This window comes from Neophocaena asiaeorientalis, unplaced genomic scaffold (genome assembly GCF_003031525.2).
Source record: "Neophocaena asiaeorientalis asiaeorientalis breed wild unplaced genomic scaffold, Neophocaena_asiaeorientalis_V1.1 scaffold145, whole genome shotgun sequence".
Classification (NCBI taxonomy): Eukaryota; Metazoa; Chordata; class Mammalia; order Artiodactyla; family Phocoenidae; genus Neophocaena; species Neophocaena asiaeorientalis.
This window is the reverse complement of record NW_020172629.1, coordinates 212,768-233,924: the sequence shown is the minus strand read 5'-3', so window position 1 is coordinate 233,924 and position 21,157 is coordinate 212,768. Positions and strand designations below refer to the sequence as shown.

At 35.9% G+C, this 21,157-nt stretch overlaps 1 protein-coding gene across 15 annotated transcripts in view; it reads left to right on the top strand.

The window, feature by feature from the left end:
* KMT2C (lysine methyltransferase 2C) overlaps positions 1-21,157 on the top strand; it is a 206,933-nt gene that overhangs the window by 73,657 nt on the left and 112,119 nt on the right. For 14 of the 15 annotated variants that reach the window (XR_003002445.1, XM_024739165.1, XM_024739164.1 and 11 more), the window contains 3 exons: positions 3,634-3,796; positions 11,574-11,745; positions 13,666-13,780. Coding sequence is in view for 13 of the 15 variants with exons in the window: in XM_024739165.1 (XP_024594933.1) it covers positions 3,634-3,796; positions 11,574-11,745; positions 13,666-13,780 (450 nt within the window). In the remaining 2 variants the exon portion in view is untranslated. Of the gene's footprint in view, positions 1-3,633; positions 3,797-11,573; positions 11,746-13,665; positions 13,781-21,157 lie in introns of those variants that run through there. The other variant, XM_024739163.1, reaches the window with a different exon arrangement.

The following is a 21,157-nucleotide window of genomic DNA, read 5'->3' as shown; positions in this document are numbered from 1 at the left end:
AGATAGCAAATATATGGGTCTTGTTTTTGTATCCATTCGGCCAATCTGTGTCTTTTGGTGGGAGCATTTAGTCCATTTACATTTAAGGTAATTATCGACCTGTATGTTCCTATTCCCATTTTCTTAATTGTTTTGGGTTCGGTATTGTAGGTCTTTTTCTTCTCTTGTGTTTCTTGCCTAGAGAAGTTCCTTTAGCAGTTGTTGTAAAGCTGTTTTGGTGGTGCAGAACTCTCTTAGCTTTTGCTCCTTGGTAAACCTTTTAATTTCTTCATCAAATTCGTCTTATTCTTCCGCCATCTTCCTGGAAGCCGCTCATTTTTGTTTTTACATTTACTGTTGCCAATGAAAAGCAATTCCCGTTTTTCCTTTCTTTGTAAATGACCCCTTTTCTTTTTGGTGGGGCTCCTAGAATTTTTCATTTATCCTTGTTATCTTTGCCCATGTTTCTAGGTGTAAGACATTTTAATCTGAAGCTGGTGTTTTTTGTTTGGGTGGGTGTTTTTGTAGTGAAACGGATATCAGTAGAACAGAAAAAAAGACTTTTGTCTTTCAGTTTCCTCACCTATTAAATGGAAATTATGCTTAATAAATGTTACCTCTTATTATTAGATATTTTCATAAGTTTTCTTCTAATTTCTCTCGTTATAATCTTTCTATTTTCTCTCCTTCTAGTACTCTTTCTAAACAGACATTGGACCTTCCTGATAGTTTCCTATGCCATTTTATTTTTTCTCTTACTTGCTGTCTTCATTCGTTATTACTGCATTATGGGAGAATCCTAACAGACTAATAAGAAAAGTTTGGTAAAGGTTAAAAACAGCCTGGTGTGTAGAAAATTAATATTTGTTATAGAACTTAGCCAATTGCAGTAGTTGATACAGAATAAATACTTGATAATTAATTGAACAAGCTATGGAATATCCTGAAACTTATTGTTACTGTTTCATAACTCATCTTTAACCTTAATCTCTGAAATTTTGTTGATTCTGTTTTGTATTATAGATTTATTTTGGGAGAGCCTTCCAAGTTTTGGAAGTTCCTCAGACTCTTTCTTACAGGTGGCATTGTGAACTCTCATTGAGAGTTTTTTCTTGGATGTGTTTTTGGACTAATGTCAAAAGATATTTAACACTTTTCTTTTTATCTTTCCTTCTCCTTCTCTTCTTTTTAATGGTTAAAAAATTATTTAGGAGTTTTTAATATCGAGTCATTGTTTAGTTGAGCTTTTTATCTTACCTTCCTCTCACGAAATGTTAATTAGCTTTGTAATTGTTACTTAGCTTATAATTTGTTTTGATTTGTGACGTGGTGTATGAGGGTTCTGATGTTAGACAAGTTTCCTGTAGAAATTTATTGACATTTTCTACAATTTTATATATGCTTTTTATTGGTTCAAAAAGATATATTCCAGCCTGTATAGATAGTATATGTTTTCTTTCAATGCCAAATGTCTTTCATTAGCTATGTAGTTATAACAGATGGGTTTGAAGTGTTCACTTAAATGCAGTTAGTATTTTATTTTCCTTTATTCCCTAATCTCTTTACATGTTATTGTAAATTAGTATGTTGGATACATTCCAGGACTTCTCATAGTAGTTTAGCTAATGTCATGTAATATTTTCCATTGCAAATATGATTAAGAGGACATGTTGATGTTTCTAAAATGATACAGGCAGTGAGAAAAGGATCAAGTTAAATTATTTTATTTCCTTATTATACACTTAAAAGTCATTATATTTTATTTGTCAAAATTACTTTTAGAGCAAAAGGCTTCTGTACAACTTACCATATGCTATAAAAGTAATGGAGATTCTAGATTTTAACAGTGTAGCAGAAATTATTTTGCGATGTTAATGAGTTAATAATAAAAACTTTTCAGTGGTTGATTGGACATATAAATGTACTTTCTTCCCTCAACATTACCTTGTCCTTTCCAGTATTGACTCAAGGATACTCAGACTACCTAGATATTATACATGTCTTTAATTCTGGGTTCTGTTAATACAGTAAACATATTTGGATACCAAAGGAGGTTGTGACATAAATATATTGTTTGGAAAAAGCTGATTATTATACTTTATCAGTGAAGATAAAGAAGGCTTTATTTCTTTTCTTCAGTTTTTGTTAATGCAGTAATAATACCTTTGAGTACAAAAAGACAACTGAAATGTGTGTTAGTGTGTGAACTTGTGGACATTATATAAAATTAAAATGTCAAAGATATAGCTAGTGTTTATGAGTTACTTAGAAACTACAGTGGTCTTGTTGCCTGCAGCCAAAATGTGTAGAAGACACACCAAGAGACACTTAACTTTCTTATATTGGTTCAGTGCAGGGGACTGATGGTTATGAGGAAGAGTTTGATGGCATGTGATATCTTATGTAGATTTACATGCAAGACATTGAAATTATTTATAATTTAAAAACTATTGTATTATCTAATTGACTAGCAGAATATGGAATCAGTATATTAGCATGTGAAGATATTCATAGTAATGTTAGCAACTCTATTACCTGAGCCTCAGTTTTACCACGTACCGTCCCATTTGGCTTCAGTTAGTTCAGCTCTGCTAGTCATGAGCCACACCTACAGTAAGATTACCAAAAGTGAAGTCCATTTAATATATAGAAATATGAACAGCAGTTTATTAGGGCCTTTCTATGTCAAACAGCATTCATGATACTAAGAATACAAAGTTAGTACAACCTGATTTCTCTACTCAAAGATCTTGGATGAAAAAAGAGCGATAAGTAATTACCATGCAATAGCATAAATGCTAAAACAGAAGTATATTCAAGAAGGGCAGCTAGGCATCTCCTACACACAGAGAGAGATTTTATAGGTTATGATGCCCCAAGTGGGCTTCGGCGGATGAGGACGTTTATTAATCTTTCTTAGGGAAAGAATTACTCTTAGATAATTCATACTGACTTCTTACACATTTCAGGTGTGCCAAACTTCCCCTGCTGTTCGTTTGAGACTTTATTTCTTTGATTTTACCACTTGCAAGAGATAGAGGCAGATTGGAATGGGGGAAGGAGAAAGTCAGATGACTTAATTTTTCTTCACATGCCCAGCATTTTAAAGAAACTTGAAACTAACTGCTACGATGAAGTGTGTAGATTTGTATGTGTGCCTTTAACCATGTAGTTGCTACTCATTAACTTATTCTGTGATTGACTAGTTTACTTCATGTTGATTTTTAGGCAGGGTGAAAATAGTAAGAGATTTTGGAAATGGTATATATATGTTTTATCTGTTTATTAATGGGATTTAATCACCTGTTAAAAATAATCCCCAACTAGAAACCTGCCCTTTTAACCATATTATTAGTTTTTTAAAAATGGTAGTTGTATTGACAAAGTCAATAGAAAAAAAAAAGTGAAATGCTAACTTTCTAAACTTGAATGGAAGGATGAATATGTATTCATCCTTGGATGAATATTTACCAAGCACTGAACGGAGAACTTAGATTTTATCATTTTAACTGATCCTTTATTTAGTGCTCTGCAGGCTTCAAATTGTTTTACTAGTAAGGTACAAAGACTTTGGAATATCTTCGTAGCCCCACCTTTGAGTGTTGCTTTTCCAGGTTTTATAAGGATATTTCTTTATCCTTTGCTCCCTTCCAGCGATGTGCATTTTGTAAGCACCTTGGAGCCACTATCAAATGCTGTGAAGAGAAATGTGCCCAGATGTACCATTATCCTTGTGCTGCTGGAGCCGGCACCTTTCAGGATTTCAGTCACTTCTTCCTTCTTTGTCCAGAGCACATTGACCAAGCTCCTGAAAGATGTAAGTTTACTACAGATATATTTAAAAACATTTATCAGTGTATTTACTTAAAATAACAAATGTTTAAGTTCCCTAAGTGTTATTCTACTTGTGGTAAAAGGCAACATTACATAATCTTGATAATCTGAGAGATCTTCACAAGAGATCCTTGGGTGGGGTGAGGGGGCAGGGGGAGGAATCTGTTACCAACAATATCATTGAAGTTATATCCAGAGAGTTATTTCCTCAAAAATTCAAAGATAGTTTGTATGTTTTTTATTCTTATTTAAAAAATTTAACTACTGCAGAAAGGTAAACTTGCTGAGTATATGGTATTTTAATATGTATTATGAAAGTAGGTCATTTAAAAAATTAAACAGTGTCTTTAATTCAGTGTCTTTTACACTAAAAAGACTACCCAGTTGGAGATTTAGAAGATGGTTCATTCAGGTGTTATTTCAGGATGTATGTTGATAGGATCACCAAACACTTGAAAATCTTGGAAAATGTCCTAATAGTCATAATAGAAATCTCGTTAATGCTTCTTCTTGATTCATCTGTCTTGGTTATAGTTATCTATAATCCTCAGTTGTCTTTTTTTTTTTTCTTTTCCAAACAGTATTTTATAATTAGGTGAAAAGGTTTAAGTGTTTGAAATTTATGTTATACAGAAAATTATAACTCTTTCCTATCCTTATTAAATAGAGATCTTACTTTTTTCCTAGTATATGGATTTCCAATGAGCATGCATGATTTGAGATCTTTTTTCCCTAGTAAATTGCATTTCCAATCTGCTTGTGAAATCTCTTTGATGCCTTCTTTATTCAGTCTTTTTTTATGTCATCTCTTAGTTACCTAATTGTTAGCTTTTACCTGTATTCTTAGCAATGTCAGTAAAGGCTTTTTTCCTATCCTTTCCAGCTTTGTGAAACACGAATATAGCTACTTCAGGCTTAAAGTAATCTCAAACACAGATTTCATAATCATCATTTTTCTCTGTTCAGTACCATGATTTTATCTTTAGTTAAAGTTATTTTGTGTCTACATGTGTAATCATGTTGCCCTTAATCACTATACAGACGTAAGTTATAGGTAAGGCAAACTGAAATGTCACATTGTATTTAGGCTAATAAGGGATTTAAAGTTTTAAAAATGCTTTGGATTACACACTGTTAAATCTGGGAGAAAAAGACAACATTCATGCACAGCTACTGTAATGGGTGTTACTTATTTTAAGGCCTCATATAGTGAATTACTTCACTAAGTACACAGGCTACGATGTGAATCATCAGAGCTGACTGTATTCTGGGTGGTATAACACACTTCTCTAATTGAATAAAACAACTGTGGGTGTGTTTAACAATTTAAATTTTATTCAGCCTTTTGTATGTGGTCGTGATTTAGACCTCAGTAAACAACATGCAAAGTTTTCTATGACTATGTTTCTAATGTGAGAAATTCTGTTACTTATTGGCAGTACTACTTTCTTGTGCAGACTCTGTTCACATAATGTATATGACTTATATACATTTATTTGTTAGGGATCATAAATTGTTTTATAAAATAATGAAGTGTAAGAACTGAGGTGAGATGATTTGTTATCATTTATCACGAATATAGTGAAAGGTTCATGCTGGCAACATAAAGCTAAAAGATATACTGAAATTACTGGTACCTTGCCTTGTTCCAAAGTAGACTTACGGAGACTTACACAAATACATGAACAGTAGGATAAAGTAAGACTAAAAATAAGCAAGAAAATTTGGCCAGTGGGAAGGGAAAATAAGGATAGGATAAATGGGAGGGTAATACGGTGAGGCTGATACCCAAAATAAATGTGTATTTCCCAGGCCTACGCCACAAATCTGGCTCCAGAGCTTTCCAGCAGTCAGCATGAAGAAGGGCATATGAACAGTTGCCTGGTTTGTAGTAATAAGAATTCACTTGATACTGATACTGTATGTACACTATATATGGCAGTGAGAAACTGTCTTCAAGTAGCTGTCTTGCAGTATAAACAACAAACCCCACAGGGCAATTTCTTATAACAGCCCTTAAAATAAGTCAGTGGTATAAAACCAAAGCCCAGTTGAGTAAATTCTATTCCCTGGGGATCCTAAACAATGCAGTCTCTATACCCAGCTTCCTGAGCATCTGTTTTAATCCAAGGATGTAGAGAGTACTGCAGATAGACTATATTGCAGTAATATACAAGACTACGTAATAGTCTTATAAAATCTTTCATTTGTATATTTAGCTGTTCTAATTGTATGTCATAGCACAAAGCACTTTTTATGTTTTAAAAATGGGGATATCTTAAATGACAGTGTTATTATGAAGGTTAAATGACAATGAAAATCATGTAGCATTGTACCATATATTATGAATCGCTGTACTGAAAGGTAGTTATTTTAGCTCTTATCTAAGTAATGTGTATGCATTGAGTATAATACTTGATGCTGCTGGCTAAGAACAGAGCGGTATGCTGTGATAGTTACCTGAATTAGGAGTAAGATTGACATCTTTTTATGAAAGTTGAAAAATCTAACAGAAACATGGACCTCATTAGAAAAAAACATCCCAGCAAAAAGAGCGCATCTGTGAGCATGACCAACATTTTCATCAGAAAACAATTTTGGGGTGCTTTGTCTTCGAAAAATGCCAGTCATGGCTCTAACCTTATTTTCACGACGATGCAAGTAGACACTAACCTTGCCTGGAAACTTTACGCTAAATATCCATCTAAGGGACATAGCCACATATACTTCCTGAGTAGTATTTTCCCTCTCATGGAAGGCTGAATGGCAGAAAGCCAGCCATGCAAGATCAGAGGAAAGAACATTCCAGGCTGAGCGAACAACTACTGCACAGGCCTTGAGGCAGGAGCATGGCGTGATTGTGGAATAGACAGCTAGTCACTGTGTCTGGAACTTAGTGTCTGCCAGGTGGGTAGTAGAGACCACATCAGGGTGAACAAAGACTAGATCATGTAGGCCTTGTAAACAAAGGAAGGGGTTTGGATTTTATTCTGTCTTCAGTGAGAAGCCTTTGCAAGGTTTAAACCTGGGAATGCTACATCTCTTAATCCACTCCCCCTTCCCCAGCGTATTTACTTTCATCACTCAGCTTTTTCTTCCTTTACTTCATTTAAACTTTTAACTCCTACCTCATTTTCTTAGTTGTCTGGTCTCTCTTGACACCAAGTCCTGCTACTTTTCTGTTACCTTAAATTCTGTCAGCCCCCTGACCTTTCTTTCTTATCTACCTGCCTACTCTGTGGGCCAGCCTCTCTGGACAACATCCATGATTTATTTACTTCGTCTTTCTAGAGATCCTATTTTTGATAGGCAAATCACCTTGCAGAGTGTCCTGCCAGCGATGGAAACATAGATCATGGAAGTTGTAATGTCGACCGAAGTTACAAAGCTATGCTGATTTAGTCCTTTTAAAATTCACTGATAATAATCTGACTTGAGACTGTTGCTCTTCACCTGGTTCTCTTCTTATGTGCTGTCTAGCCTTTCTAGCAGTAATCTCACCTTCCAAATTGACCACGTTTAAGGATCTTTGATAAGCTCCCATCTAATTTAAGCTCCATGTTTTTGCCTTTTCCTCCATTTCTTCTTGTCACAGCTGTCACTTAGGAAGAAGTGACCTGTCCAAAGCTTATTCTCTGTTTCTCCTGCTCTTTTCTTGCTTTCCCCACATCTTTTAGCATCTTCCTGCTGTGCCTGTGCTGGCACTTTTCCTTTGCACTTTTCTTCTTCACCTTCTTTGCCCTTCCAGTGGGCATCGATATTGATTAGTAGTAAAGAACATGATCTTTGGAGCCAAATTAACCTGGATTTTACTCCTGTCCTCTCTTAAATTGTCTTTATCTTTAGTCTTTCACTCAATCTGTTTTGCTTTCCCTACTGCTTAAAGAAAATTTTCACTTAGTCGTTTGATTATTGCTTCAAGCTTAACGCCCCTTTGGCTTTCAGACATATATGTATGTATATGTACATATACTTACGTCTGACATGACACTTAAGCCATCCAGTAATGTCATCTTCTTAATGCATGCCCTCCAAAAGGCTGTTTTAGTATTTCTACATATTTCTGTATGTTCGCCCAGATCAGAAAAATGGTTGGAACCAACTTTTTTCTATTATTATTTGTATATAATGCATAGTAAATGTTTTTGGACTGAATATATCACATGGATTTTTTTTTTCCCAATTTATTAAATGATGCATACTAATCATACAACATGACAGTATTGTCATCAAGGAATTGGTGGAAACTGTCATAGAATAAAAAGTAATCTCTGCTATAGTGATACACAGAGTTACCTTGTTGCAGAATGAGCTTTGCTGTATAAAACAGTGCTGTGTAATAGAAATATGATGTGAGCAATATATGTAATTTTAATTTTTCTAGTGGTCATGTTAAAATTTTTTATTTGAAATTAATTTTAAAAATACATACTTAACCCAATATATCCAAAATGTTAATATTTCAACTTGTACTTAATAAAATTTTTGAGATAGTGACATTAATATTGTTTTCCTATTGAGTCTTTGGAATTCGGAGTGTGTTTTATATGTACAGCACATGTCAGTTTGGACTAATCGCTACATGTGACTAGTAGCTACCATGGCAAGTTGAAGTGGCAGAGTAGCAAACTCTAGAAAGTTTCACAGAAGTATTTAGATAGTGTTCCTGGCAAATGACAATAGAAAGATGTTATCTGATAGAGTCCAGCACTTGCCCCAGTTTCTGTAAGTTTTGAGGGTAGGCAAAAATCAAAGATTAGTGTTTAAATGTACTTAGCTTGAATGAGTAAATATGGAACTCTCTTTTAGTATTAAGAAAACTACTTTGCTCTGTTTTTCCATTTTTATTTTAAAAAAATGAACTAATACATGTAATTTTATTTTTAGAATTAATGCTTTCTTCTAAATGCCTGTCATTTAAAGAGCCACTTAAAAATGATTTTAGAAGCAACTCCTTTGCTTAAAATATAAGAATTGATTTGTGCTAGGCAACTGAGGATATGAAGTTGAAAAAGACAAGGTTACTACCCTTCAGGGGTTCACGGTATTGTGTTATAATTAATTGATTATATAACAGTTTCTTCTAAGCATATGGGGAAAGGAATAATCAACAACTAAATGGGCATTTAGGTGTGGTAACATTAGATAGTCAGGGTTTATGTCTGAGCAAGAGTTTTAAAGGCCTCTTTGGAATGGGCTAGTGGCACAACAAAGGAACAGAATTACAGGCAGAAGGAACAGAATGTGTACAAGTACACAAAGGTTGAACAGTCTGTTGTGTTAACGTGCACAGCAGACCGCTTGATCTGACCAGGAAATAGCGAATGTTCTGAGATTCAGTTGGAAAAGGAGATAATCCCCCCCACTCCTTTTTTTGCCTCAAAGTAGAAATTTTTGATTTTTTTATTTTAAGGCAAGAAAGGAGGTGTTGATAAAGTTGTAATTTGCGCAGGGCGTAACACTTAGAAAATTGCTCTGGATGTTTAGCTGATTTAGGGAGGAGGTCAGAGCCCTAAGCCAGCATTCCATTCAGAAGATAACTGCAGTTACCAAGTCAAAGTGTGATGGACTGAACTGTACAAACAGATGGAAGAGGATACATAAAAAGTTTACTCAGTAAGAACTGGTATCCAATTGGATGTGTTGGGTCAGGGAGTAGTTAAGGGTCAGTAGTGACACTAAAGTTTCTTTACCCAGCAGGTCGAGAAAGAAGGGAGAGGTTTAGGTTTAAAAAAAGTTTTAGAGGGGGCTTCCCTGGTGGCGCAGTGGTTGAGAATCCGCCTGCCAATGCAGGGGACACGGGTTCGATCCCTGTTCCGGGAAGATCCCACGTGCCACGGAGCAGCTAGGCCCGTGCACCACAACTATTGAGCCCGCGTGCCGCAGCTATTGAGGCCCGCGCGCCTAGAGCCCGTGGTCCGCAATGAGGGAGGCCACAGCAATGGGAGGCCCACTCACCACAACGAAGAGTAGCCCCACTCTCCCCAACTGGAGAAAACCTGCGTGCAGCCACAAAGACCCAACGCAGCCAAAAATAAATAAATTTATAAAAAAAAAAAAAGTTTTAGAGGTGTTGAGTTTGAGTATTTTTAGAACACCTGGCTGCTGAGGGTCCAGTAAGACTTGAAAATAACATTTTGAGGTTCAGAAAGAAGTTTGGGTCTGGTGATAGAGATCTGGGAATTGTGGTGATGTTTTATGATGTAGGAATTGATGTGATTACAAAGAAAAACCATGGGGAATTAGAAAAGATGGAAGAGGATGAAATCCTAAGAGACTCCATCATTTAGAGGGCTTGTGGAGGCACAAAAGCCAGCACAGCAGGAGGAGATTGGGGGCATGGGGAGCCTAAGGAGAAATCTGGAGAAAGCTGCCATCATAGGAGTCAGTCAAGGTAGGAAATTTCAGTGTGGGCGTGGATGTAAACGCTGCAGATGGCAAATAAGGTAAGACCTAAAAAGTAACCACGGGATTTCATAGGCCACTGGTAGTAGCCTCATTAAAGTAGCTTCAGATGAATGGTGGGTGAGGAGCCACCAGGGGCCCAGCTTACTGTCTAGATGCATCCTAGGGCCTGTTTGTGTTCTGCCCTCAAACTGCAAATGTTTTTTTTTTTTTTTTTTTTTACCATTTTTAAAGGATTCTAAAATAAAAACAAAAACTCTGTATGCCAAAGACTTCTATGGCCCACAAAACCAGTTTGCCAACTCTTGGTGTAAGGAGAAGGAATAGATTATTACTCTGTTTCAAGATACTTGACTGGGGAAAGAAAGCAGGTAGAAAGGGCTTATAGCCAGAGAGGACTGACCAAATCTTCAAAAAGCGAAAGAGGAAAAAAAAAATCGTATGTACAATTTAAAACGGTCCTAGGACAATGAGCTAATCAGACCATTTAGTTGAGAACATAAGTGTCAGTTACAGACATATTTGTATATATCATCAAATTGGTATGATTTTAGAATACACTCTTTTCCTTATTATATTGTAATATGCATGAGTTTGTATACTTGGCAAGCCAGTTTATTCTGACATTTATTTTTTATTTTAGATGGTACAAGAACTGTTAAAAAGTGCCATTCCTTTTAATCCACATTTAGCGATAGACGATGTCCATAATTTTTTACAACTGGCAATTAATATAGATGAATATAGAATTAGTATATGAAGTATTATATTTGTGTATGAATTGTAGCTTCCATCTTTAATGTTCTCCCTCATATATTTTCCAGTATTAAAAAACCCTTATTTGACTTGAATAAAAATTAGTGTTTATGCATAAGAAGCATCTTAATCTAATTGATATTAACATTTCTTAATTTTGTCTCTGATTTTGTTAATTTCAAAACCTATTTAACACTCAAATAAAAATGTTTATTTTTGCACTGCAAAGCGCCTCTCAGTTGATATTTTCCTTTTTGGTTCTTTTCAGCAAGCATATATTGAACATTAACTAGGTGCCCAGCATATCATTGGTATTAGGGATATAAAATTAAATAAGAACTGCTTACGGTCTCAAGTAGATGTAGGTACAAATCATTGCAAAACTATATGATTAAATTTAATGTGATTAAATTTAGATTAAAGATATTATAATGTTTTAATGGAGACCTTATTCTGATTGGATATCAGTTCAATGTGGATAATTTCAAGTGTCTGAAAGATTTACCATGAAAATTCCCTTCAAGTGATTTTTAAACTGTAAAGCCAGAAAAATATTAAATTCTTATACAACAATTTCGTTGTTTTACTGTTAATTGTAGCAAAGGAAGATGCAAACTGTGCAGTGTGCGACAGCCCGGGAGACCTCTTAGATCAGTTCTTTTGTACTACTTGTGGTCAGCACTATCATGGAATGTGCCTGGATATAGCGGTTACTCCATTAAAACGTGCAGGTTGGCAATGTCCTGAGTGCAAAGTGTGCCAGAACTGCAAGTAAGTTTTAATTTCAACTCAAAGGTGTGTATTGAGTTTAAGAGAGACCCTATTATTAGGTACTAAAGGTTTGTGTAATATGATAAAGGTTGTTCATACTGCAGCTATATTCATTCACACTGACTTCATCATGTCTTTAGAAATTGCTAGATATTTATTAACATATTACTTTGAAATAAGTCTAAACAAAAACTAATTTCAATAATTTAAATTCCTCTGGTTGCCTAAAAAGCTAGCTTAAGTTTGCCAACAATTTTAAATGAATGATATTAACAATTAAAAATAAATAAGCATTAGAAAAAATAGCACCTTTTTTTCTGAGGGAGACTGGGGAGGAGATTTAATAGGAAAATAAACCTCTAACTATGGAAAGTAGTTATTAGAGTGAACCAAAGAATCAGTGATAAGTTTCAATTTCTATTCCAGGAAGAACAATTTATACTAAGTTTACTGTTTAAAAAGAAATCTGTATCTATCTGAAAGGCAGTTACTTTCACCATAATTCTGAAACAAAGTATTATATGGCATTTAAATGTTTGCAATGGGATTATCTTTTCCTATTTGTTTTATTCCATCCTTTGGTCATTTCTCCAGTCTTTTCTGTGATTATTTTTTTCTCATGCTACTAATTAATTAGCATGATAATTTGGGGATGTTACCTGCATCTACAGCAGTCTTCAAATTGTTTACAGGCTGAGGACTTTTGTAATCAGGAGAAATGATGCCCACCACTGCCATGTTCAGTCTGTTTTATTTGTAATTTAATTTGATAACAATAAGCATCAATATCTTAGAATTATGTGGAATAAATAGGACCACGTGCTTTTATATTTTGGTAAAAATTAAAGAAAATATCAGTAAACATTTATTTGATACCTCGTATCTGTGCCTGGCTTCTTCTTGAGAAGGAGTAAGAGAACTTGAAGAAAGAGTGCTTTTCCTCCAAGATCTTTCCATGTAGCTAAAGAGACAAAATGTGCAATTTTATATGTAGAATTAATTAAATTAAATAAGAAATTACTGGAGGCCAATTAACCCATCTTCCTTTTTACTTCTGTTTATCACCAGGTTTTATTCAGCGGTTCCTCTCTCAGCTCTTCTTCTTGCATTCCCTAGTTTTTCTTTTCCCCTCCTCTTGAATTAAATTCTTAGTGTCTGAGAGTGATTAACAGCCAAGAATCAAGGCTGAGATCATGGACAGGACAGGGGCCCAATCTTTGGGGCAGAAGAGTGTTTAGGGGAAGATTTTAGGTTTTCAATTACAATTCTTAATAATTATAACAAGATTATTATTCTTATATCTATTTATTTAGCACTTATTGCTTAATGGATATTCTTAGCTCTTCAGCCAGAATTATATTTAATTCTCACAGTAATCTTTGATTATCATTCACATTTTGTACCTGAAATTAAGAGGACTAAGTCTAAGTTATTCAGGAGTCACACAGCTAGAAAAACAGAAGTCTGAACACAGTTGTAGGTCTGATCCAAATTTGATCCTCTTTTTATTATATGACAGTGTCTTCCAACTCACCATGCCAAGATTTGTTCCTTTCCGTGCAGCATCACCTATCAGTTACAGCTCCTTCCCAAAAAAAGGATGGGCATGGGATGTTTAAGAAGTAAAGATCAGTGTCATTCATCTTGCCTTAACCCCTCCTTCTTTGCAGGAACCCTAAAATGACTAAAACGGGTTCACCATAGGTGGGCGTTCAGTAAGGATAATCCTTTAGGGACCTTTGGAAGATTTCTGTCTCATCCTCTAGAGGGTTAACTCTGTCATTATCTGTGCATAGACCAAACAGAGACGGAGGGTATTTATGAACTGGGCAGTTCCCAGGACAGATCCTTTTCATGATTACTTATGTTACAAACATAAGTTTAAAGATAAGGCATCATTAATGCTATCTTATTTTTTAGACAATCGGGAGAAGATAGCAAGATGCTAGTGTGTGATACGTGTGACAAAGGGTATCATACTTTTTGTCTTCAACCAGTTATGAAATCAGTACCAACCAATGGCTGGAAATGCAAAGTAAGTTGTTTATTTTTTTAAGAAAAAAAAGATTTGTATGTTTTTTATATAGAGCAGACAAATCGGATACCTATTCAAATCTATATTACCTTCAACTTAAAAACTTTATTGATGTATAATTGATATACAGTAAACTGCACACATTTAAAGTCTATAATTTAATTTGACGTTTTCACTCATGAAACCATCATCACCTTGAAGATAATGAACATATTCATCACCCCTAGAAGTTTCCTGGTGCCCCTTGAGATTTCCTCCTTTCTGACTGTTCACTGCCCTACTCCCTTCTGTCTTCCAGGCAATCTGCTTTCTCTCACCATAGATTAGTTTGCATTTTCTAGAACTTTATATAAGCGATGTCGGATAGTATATACCCTTTTCTTTTTTGCAGGGGGGTGGTGGTTTAAACTCAACATAAATATTTTGAGAGTCACGCATATTGTTGCACATACCAGTAGTGATTTCTTTTTATTGCTTAATAGTTGAAGTACCACAATTTGTTTATTGAATCACCTGTTGGTGAACATTTGGGTTGCTGACAATTTTAGGCTGTTATAAAAAATGCTGCTATGAACCTGTTAACTAACAAGTGTATGGTGCTTCATGGCTTAGAAATTGTGTTTTAGTGATTCATCTTTAATCTTTGAAACTCTATGAAATAGGTAGTATCCTTATATGCGGATACTGAAACAGATGTATTTTTAAAATCTATTAATTTAAAGTCCAGAAATAAAGCAGATAACATTTTGATCAGATTGGCTTTTAGATGATTTTACCTTGATTTTATATGTGTGTATGTATTTATGTATAAACTTGTATTAAATATTTGGAATCATATCATATATGCGTATGTATATTGTTCCTTCCCCATGGTAGCTTTAGTAAGTGCTTACTGACTTAGATATCTGGATTTTTGGATGCTGTGTAAAGTTTCTTTGGGGTTTTGAGAGTTAGGATCTATAGACATTTTTCCACTTCTTTTTTATTACTTAAGATATCAGTCTTTCTGCTTGGTGGGATGCTTTTAAGATGTATTTTCAGCTATTTTAAATTTTTTCTGGGTATTCTTTTAGTCAGTGTTTCTCCCCCTTTCCATCTATTTTGGTATTTGCATCTTTGTGACCTTGAGGTTTTCCATTCTGGTCTCTCTAAACTTCCTGAGGAATTTATTGAGGCTCTGTTGCCTGCATCTCTAAACCCTGTAGGTTGGCTGACAACTCAACCTACTGGGCAGAGTTAGTATAGTACCAGGTAAACAGCAGCAAATTTTAGAATTGTCTGTCCTTGGAAGCACAAAATATTTAAATTCTTGAAGTGAAATAGAAGGTAAGAATAACTCAGGTTTTACCTTCAATTTCCAACTGACTGAATAAAACTAATTTTTTTTTCCTGTTAGGAAGATGTTTACAAACAATACTTACTGTGACTTTTCTTTGAATGTTCTCTAGGATGAGTCAATCATAAAAGTAGTTAATTTGCTTCCTTTGAAATCTATACAGGTAAACTAATAAATTCTAGATTAAGAACTGGTGAGGGGCTAGTGATTAAGTGAATTGCCGAGGTTTACTAATTTGCAGAGGCAGAACAGAGACTAAAATTCAGGTTTCCTGTCTTACATTGTAATGTTTTATCCAATATATTATGCTCCCTGTGCTATCATACTATACTTAATTGAGTAACAGTGCTTTTGTCCCTAGACTAATTAAGGAATCTTTCTTAATCTAATTTTCATCTGTATTAGGATTTGGATCCTAGGAAACTAAAGACTCTAGATCCATGGGCCATCTCTACATACTCCCCAGGCTGAGTTTTATTTTTTTAATTATTATTATCATCTTAATTTCACAGAATAGACATGAAGCTAGGCATAAACTTCTTTAATCTATGGTAATTACACTGTCTTAACTTAGAAAACAAATATTAATTTAATCTGACAATTTTTTTGAATTTTATTTTATTTATTTTCTTATACAGCAGGTTCTTATTAGTTATCCATTTTATACATATCAGTGTATTATATATGTCGATCCCAATCCTCCTCCCCAAACTAACGAATAATTTTGCTTTTAAAGTAAATTGCCAAGACCTGTTTTAATAGAAAGGTATTCTTTGTCTTTAATAATGTTCATACAAAGAATGCCTTTTGTATTTGTATAGAAATAGTTTGATAAAGCCAGGACTGTGTTTACTGGTTCAGAGTCATCATACCTCAAAGTGCCAACCAGCAATTCTTGTGAACACCAGATATAATGAAGTACCACTCAAAAACTCTAGAAACCTTTTGGTTCACAGGTGCACCATAAGGGCACAGTTGAAATCTGTAATAAATGGGGTATCGATCCAATTATTTCTAAAATACAGAAGTTTATAAGTTAAGGGTATGCTGTTTGCAGTTTCTGTTGTCAGGTGATGTGTATGAAGAACCTCCTTGCTCTGTGGATGCTGCTCGCTACTGCGGAGCGAATCCCTTGGTGCGGTCCACGCGTCTCATTCTTTTTACCACGGTTCTGCTGTGGAAAATCTTGTATCTTTCACACGTCTTTGACAGCACTTGGGACTAACATAATAATCACAAATGCTAAATGCAGTTACATTTTATATTAATTAAAACAATTTTTATTTATTTATTTTTTTGGCTTGCGGGATCTTAGTTCTCCCACGAGGGATTGAACCCTAACCACCGGAGTGCCAGGGAATTCCCTATATTTTTTAAAGTTAGCATTTCTATGAAATATTTCAAGTTCTCAGAAAACATACAGACCAAGAATACACTTGTGGTCTCCCTGCATCCTCACATTCTAGTCCCTTTGTCACAGAACGCGATCCTGTTACCTTTGCCCTTCTCTTTGAGCTCGTGTTTGTCGTGGTCTCGGCATCTTCCCCTGCTAGTGGGGCGGCCTTCAGGAGGGGTCGGGTGGCGGAGGTGGTCGGTGGAGGCCGAGGCTCCCCGCCGCAGCTGGGCTCGCAGGCTTCCAGGAGGCGCCAGCCCGAGGCTTCTTCCGGGAGCAGCCTGCGGGAGGGAGGCGCTGGCCGGTGGAGGGGTGGGCGGTGGTGGTGCTTGCCCTCCTCGGAGGGTCCTGGAAAGGGGGGCGGTCTTGCTGGCAGATCCCCAGGGATGGGGTGTTGGTGAGGGAGTAGGAGGAGGCGCTGGGGGAGCCTTACTCCTGCGCCCCACCCACACCCCCAGAGCCTCGGCACCTGGAACTGGCGGCGCGTCACCTGGTTCTAGGGCGTGGGGCAGAGGGCGGTGAGTTCTGTCCCGCCTAGGCCCGAGGGTGGGGCCTGGAGGGGCGGGGCCTTCTCCCCGGGAACTGAGCGCCTCGGGGCAACTCTTCTCCGGTGAGGTCGCCCGGGAGGGAGGAGCCTGGGGGCTGAGGAGGGTCCCGTGAGCAGTTTCTGCCGGGCGGCCGGACGGGGTGCTTCTGCGCGTTCTCTTGGCTTGGTTCTTGGTCTGAAGGAAAAACCTGCCGTCGGACGGATTTGTATGTTTATTACTTTTATCTCCGCTACTGCGCCTCTTTTACTTTTTTGAAACAGGAAGTTGAATTCGTAATTCGTTTTCTTCACTTTCCTAAGGAAAAAAGGATATTTAAGACTATAAATTTACCTTTGATTATAGCTTTGGCTGCACTTATATTTGTTGTATTGGTAAGTTTATATCTATTCACATTTGACTTAATTTTATCTTTTTTTAGGTTGTGCTTAAACACATCAGTGTGTGCTTTAATCGTATTGAATCAGATAATTTAACTAGCGTAGTTTTCTTTTTGACATATATATGGATGCTTGACTTAGTGACTTTAAAGCTGTAGTGTTTGTGTTTATTAATTTCATTTAATTAGATGAAGTTCTTTTTCCATATTTTTTGACTGATTCAACAGTGTATTACGGCGTAGATAAAATCGACTCCTGTAATTTCTCATATCAATTTCTCCTTGCATTTAAACTTGTGCTGGTTATTTAGCAAGTAGATCAGGCTAATATTGATGTATTGTGCTTTTTATCAGTGTAAAACTATTCTCTTTATATTGTGTAATGCCTTTTTTTTGTGGTGGGAGAGGGGGACCAGATATTTTGCTTTGCCTGACAAATATGGCTGAGTGGGGTTTTAGTTTACCAGCTGAATGTGATCTTTTCATTTTGCATCCTTCTGTGTCATTTTAACTGTACCTTTTGAAAGGTTTAATAGTCAAGTATTTAGACTAATGGATGTAATTGAAATGCTTGGCTATTTTGAGACAAACCTGTTCTTTTAATTTCCTTTCTGTTTTTCAGTTCCTTTTATTCCCTGCAGTGATTTGTAATTCAGAATATTAAGTTAAAAATGTTGAAAATATTAAAAGTGCCCCTCCCCCCCGCCATTGACAATGAAGAAATCAGAAGTTTTCTCCCTCCTCTCTGTCTTAAGTTGACCCAGACTATAGACTTTTTCTTTGGGGAGGGAGGGATCTTCTCTGTAAATTCCAACCTCATCTCACCCCGTCTTTTGGAGACTTGCTTATGCACTTCTATAAAAGAATTGTAAATATTCTGGAATCTTGCAAACCTGAAAGAGATTGTTGCCTTCAAACTACCAGAAGAACTTGGTTTGGTACAGTTTTTCATTACAACTTTTTTTTTTTTTTACTCTGGATACTTTTTTTTTTCCATTTTTTTCCCCAGTTTATGGAATTACAGAAGAAGTTTGTTTTGATTTTAGTTTAATTAGTTAATTGGTTTTCTGCTTGAAGGCCATGAGATCTTTATTTTTGTTCAGTTATTTGGATTTGCTTCCAGGATGTTGGTTCTACACTAATTAGTGTTGTCTGGAACATATTGACCATTGTCATTCTCCCTTTAGGCCCGTGGAAAGGTCTAGGGAAGTGTTGGTTAAATTCATCTTTTTAAAAAATATTTATTTTCTTTACATTCTCCTTAATAATCTTTAGTAACATATAGGTGATTTTGTTTCCTGCTTTAATTCGTTATTTTCTTTGTTGTGGTTTTCATTATTTTGGAAAATGTTTTCAGAATTCCTAGTTTATTTCTCAAGGTTGTTCTCTGGCTTGTTTTTGTTCTGCCCTTACTAATTTGTTTTCCGTAATAGTCTGCTATTTTCTTTCACGTGACAGAATTATTTATAATACTGCTGAGAATACGAGTGGATAGTGTGTGTGTTTTATTCTGTTATATGGAGGTATTATAAAGTGATTAAAAAGATTAAGCTGTGGAGTCAAATCTCAGGTTTTCCAGTTACTAAATACAGAATCTTTGGCAAATTATTTGACTTCTGTAAGCTGTGTTTCATCATGTAGTTAATAGTACTTAACCTCACAGGGGTGTTGGATTTAGCGAGATGATGCCTGTAAAGTGCTCTGCATGATGCCTAAAGTAAGTGCTCAATTCTCATGGAGTTTCTCATAGGAATGCTTATCTTCTTTTCAGTTTGAAGAATGATACTCTTTCTCTACTGTTAAATTCTTTTATAGTTCTCTATAGTCTTTAGTCAAATGCAAACAGTGTGGTGCGGGCTGGAGGTGCAGAGGCAGATGGGTGTGCCTTCCCAGGAACGGTGTCAGTCTGGCGAGGCTGCTTGCACTGAAGTGAGGGTGATCTTTTTAGGAACGTCGTAATATACCAGTCATTGTCCCGTAGGTTTCTTTTCTCTGTTTCTCTTTCAAGAATGCTGATGTGTGGGTATATGATGTGTTTTAAAAGGTTTTATGTGGAAATAATTTCGAACTTTAAAAGTTGGAAAAATAAAACCCATATGCCATTTACCTAGATTCACCTTTTGTTAGGATTTCAGTATTGTCATCCATGCCCTTTCTCCTTCCTCCCTGCCCCGTGTATATTTTTTTGCCCTGAACCATTTTGAGGGTAAGTTATACACACTGTTCCCTTTACCCCTAAATACTTAAATGTGTATTTCCTAATAATAGGGATATTCGTACGTAATCACAGCACTATTATCACCCCATACATTTACATCAATATATCTAATCTACCATCCATATTTCAGTTTGTCACTTGATCCCATATAGCATTTCCCTCCTCCTGTGTAGGTTCCAGGATAGTCTCGGATCAAGTATTCCATTTGGTTGTCATGTTTCTTTTGAGTCCTTTCATCTGGAAAATTTCTTAAGCCCTTCTTTGTCTTTTTTGATATTGACAGTTTTGAATAATAGAGTTTTTCCTCACATACCTGGTTTTTGTTTGTTTCATTTTCTTTAAATCACAAATAGAATTTCCTTATTTTGTGTTTGTCTGATATTTCCTCATGATTATAGAGAGAGTTATTCATTCTTGGGCAGAATATTGCATAAGTGGTGCTGTGCTCTTCTCAGGCTTTCAGCTGGATGCACCTGATGCTTCTCTCTCCCTCACAGGTGGTGTGAATTCTGATAATCTGGTCAAGCTGCTGTAAAGTTTCTCCACTGTTTTCTTTCTCTCTCTTCTATCTAATAAAGCAGTATGTGAGGAGACACTTTAATACCGTGCAGATACCTTGTTGCTCCTCAGAATTTTCTCCAAGATTATAGGAGCCAATGCCTGATGCAGTTTTTACCTGTTGTTTGTAAAATGATGCTTTTCTAACTTCACATTTACCAGTCAGCCCCCTGCATTCTGTTGTAAGCAAGAACCCTCCCTTCTTTCACATGTTAAAATTATGTATATCTTGTCAGTATTGACTCATGAATTCTTGTTATTATTGATAATTTATAATTTCTTACTGTACCTAATTTGTTTTGTGCTCAAATTGTCCAGTTTTGCCTTTGATATCCTTTTCAAGCTGGCTCCTATGTCTTTGTGGCATGCCCTCACCATTAAGCACTTCATTACATTTGGGCATAACAAGTTACTCCAAAATCATCTTACACCTCCCTGCCCTAGCCCTGGAATCTGTCCTCTTTTTCTATAAATAGGCCAAGTTCCTTTAGTGAAGATTGGGTGCTAGGTGTGCCCATTGCTCTGGGGGTGTTTGCTTCTTTGTCCTTTCAGCAGATGAGGCAGTAAATACATGCATGTGTATACATTTACACATATGCATATCTACAAATACACACATAAGTATGCGTATACTCACACATGTACATCGTTTATAAATAATGAATTTACACCAATACCTCCAATTCTGATCCCTCCTGCTGAGTTCTTTGCCTTCTCACATATCCATTCTCGTATAGTAAGAATCCTTGTGTTTTGCCTGTTATCCTTGAAGATTTTGGTTTTTTAAAAATTCCCCATTCTTTTCTTATTGATTTAATTTTTAAAAATACATAGGATATTAACACGCTTTCAAAAATTTCTGATTCATCCTTCCTGTATTTTTTTGTAATGATAAGCAAATATATTTTTGTTTCCCCTTTCTACACTGAAGGTAGCATATGTGCTCTT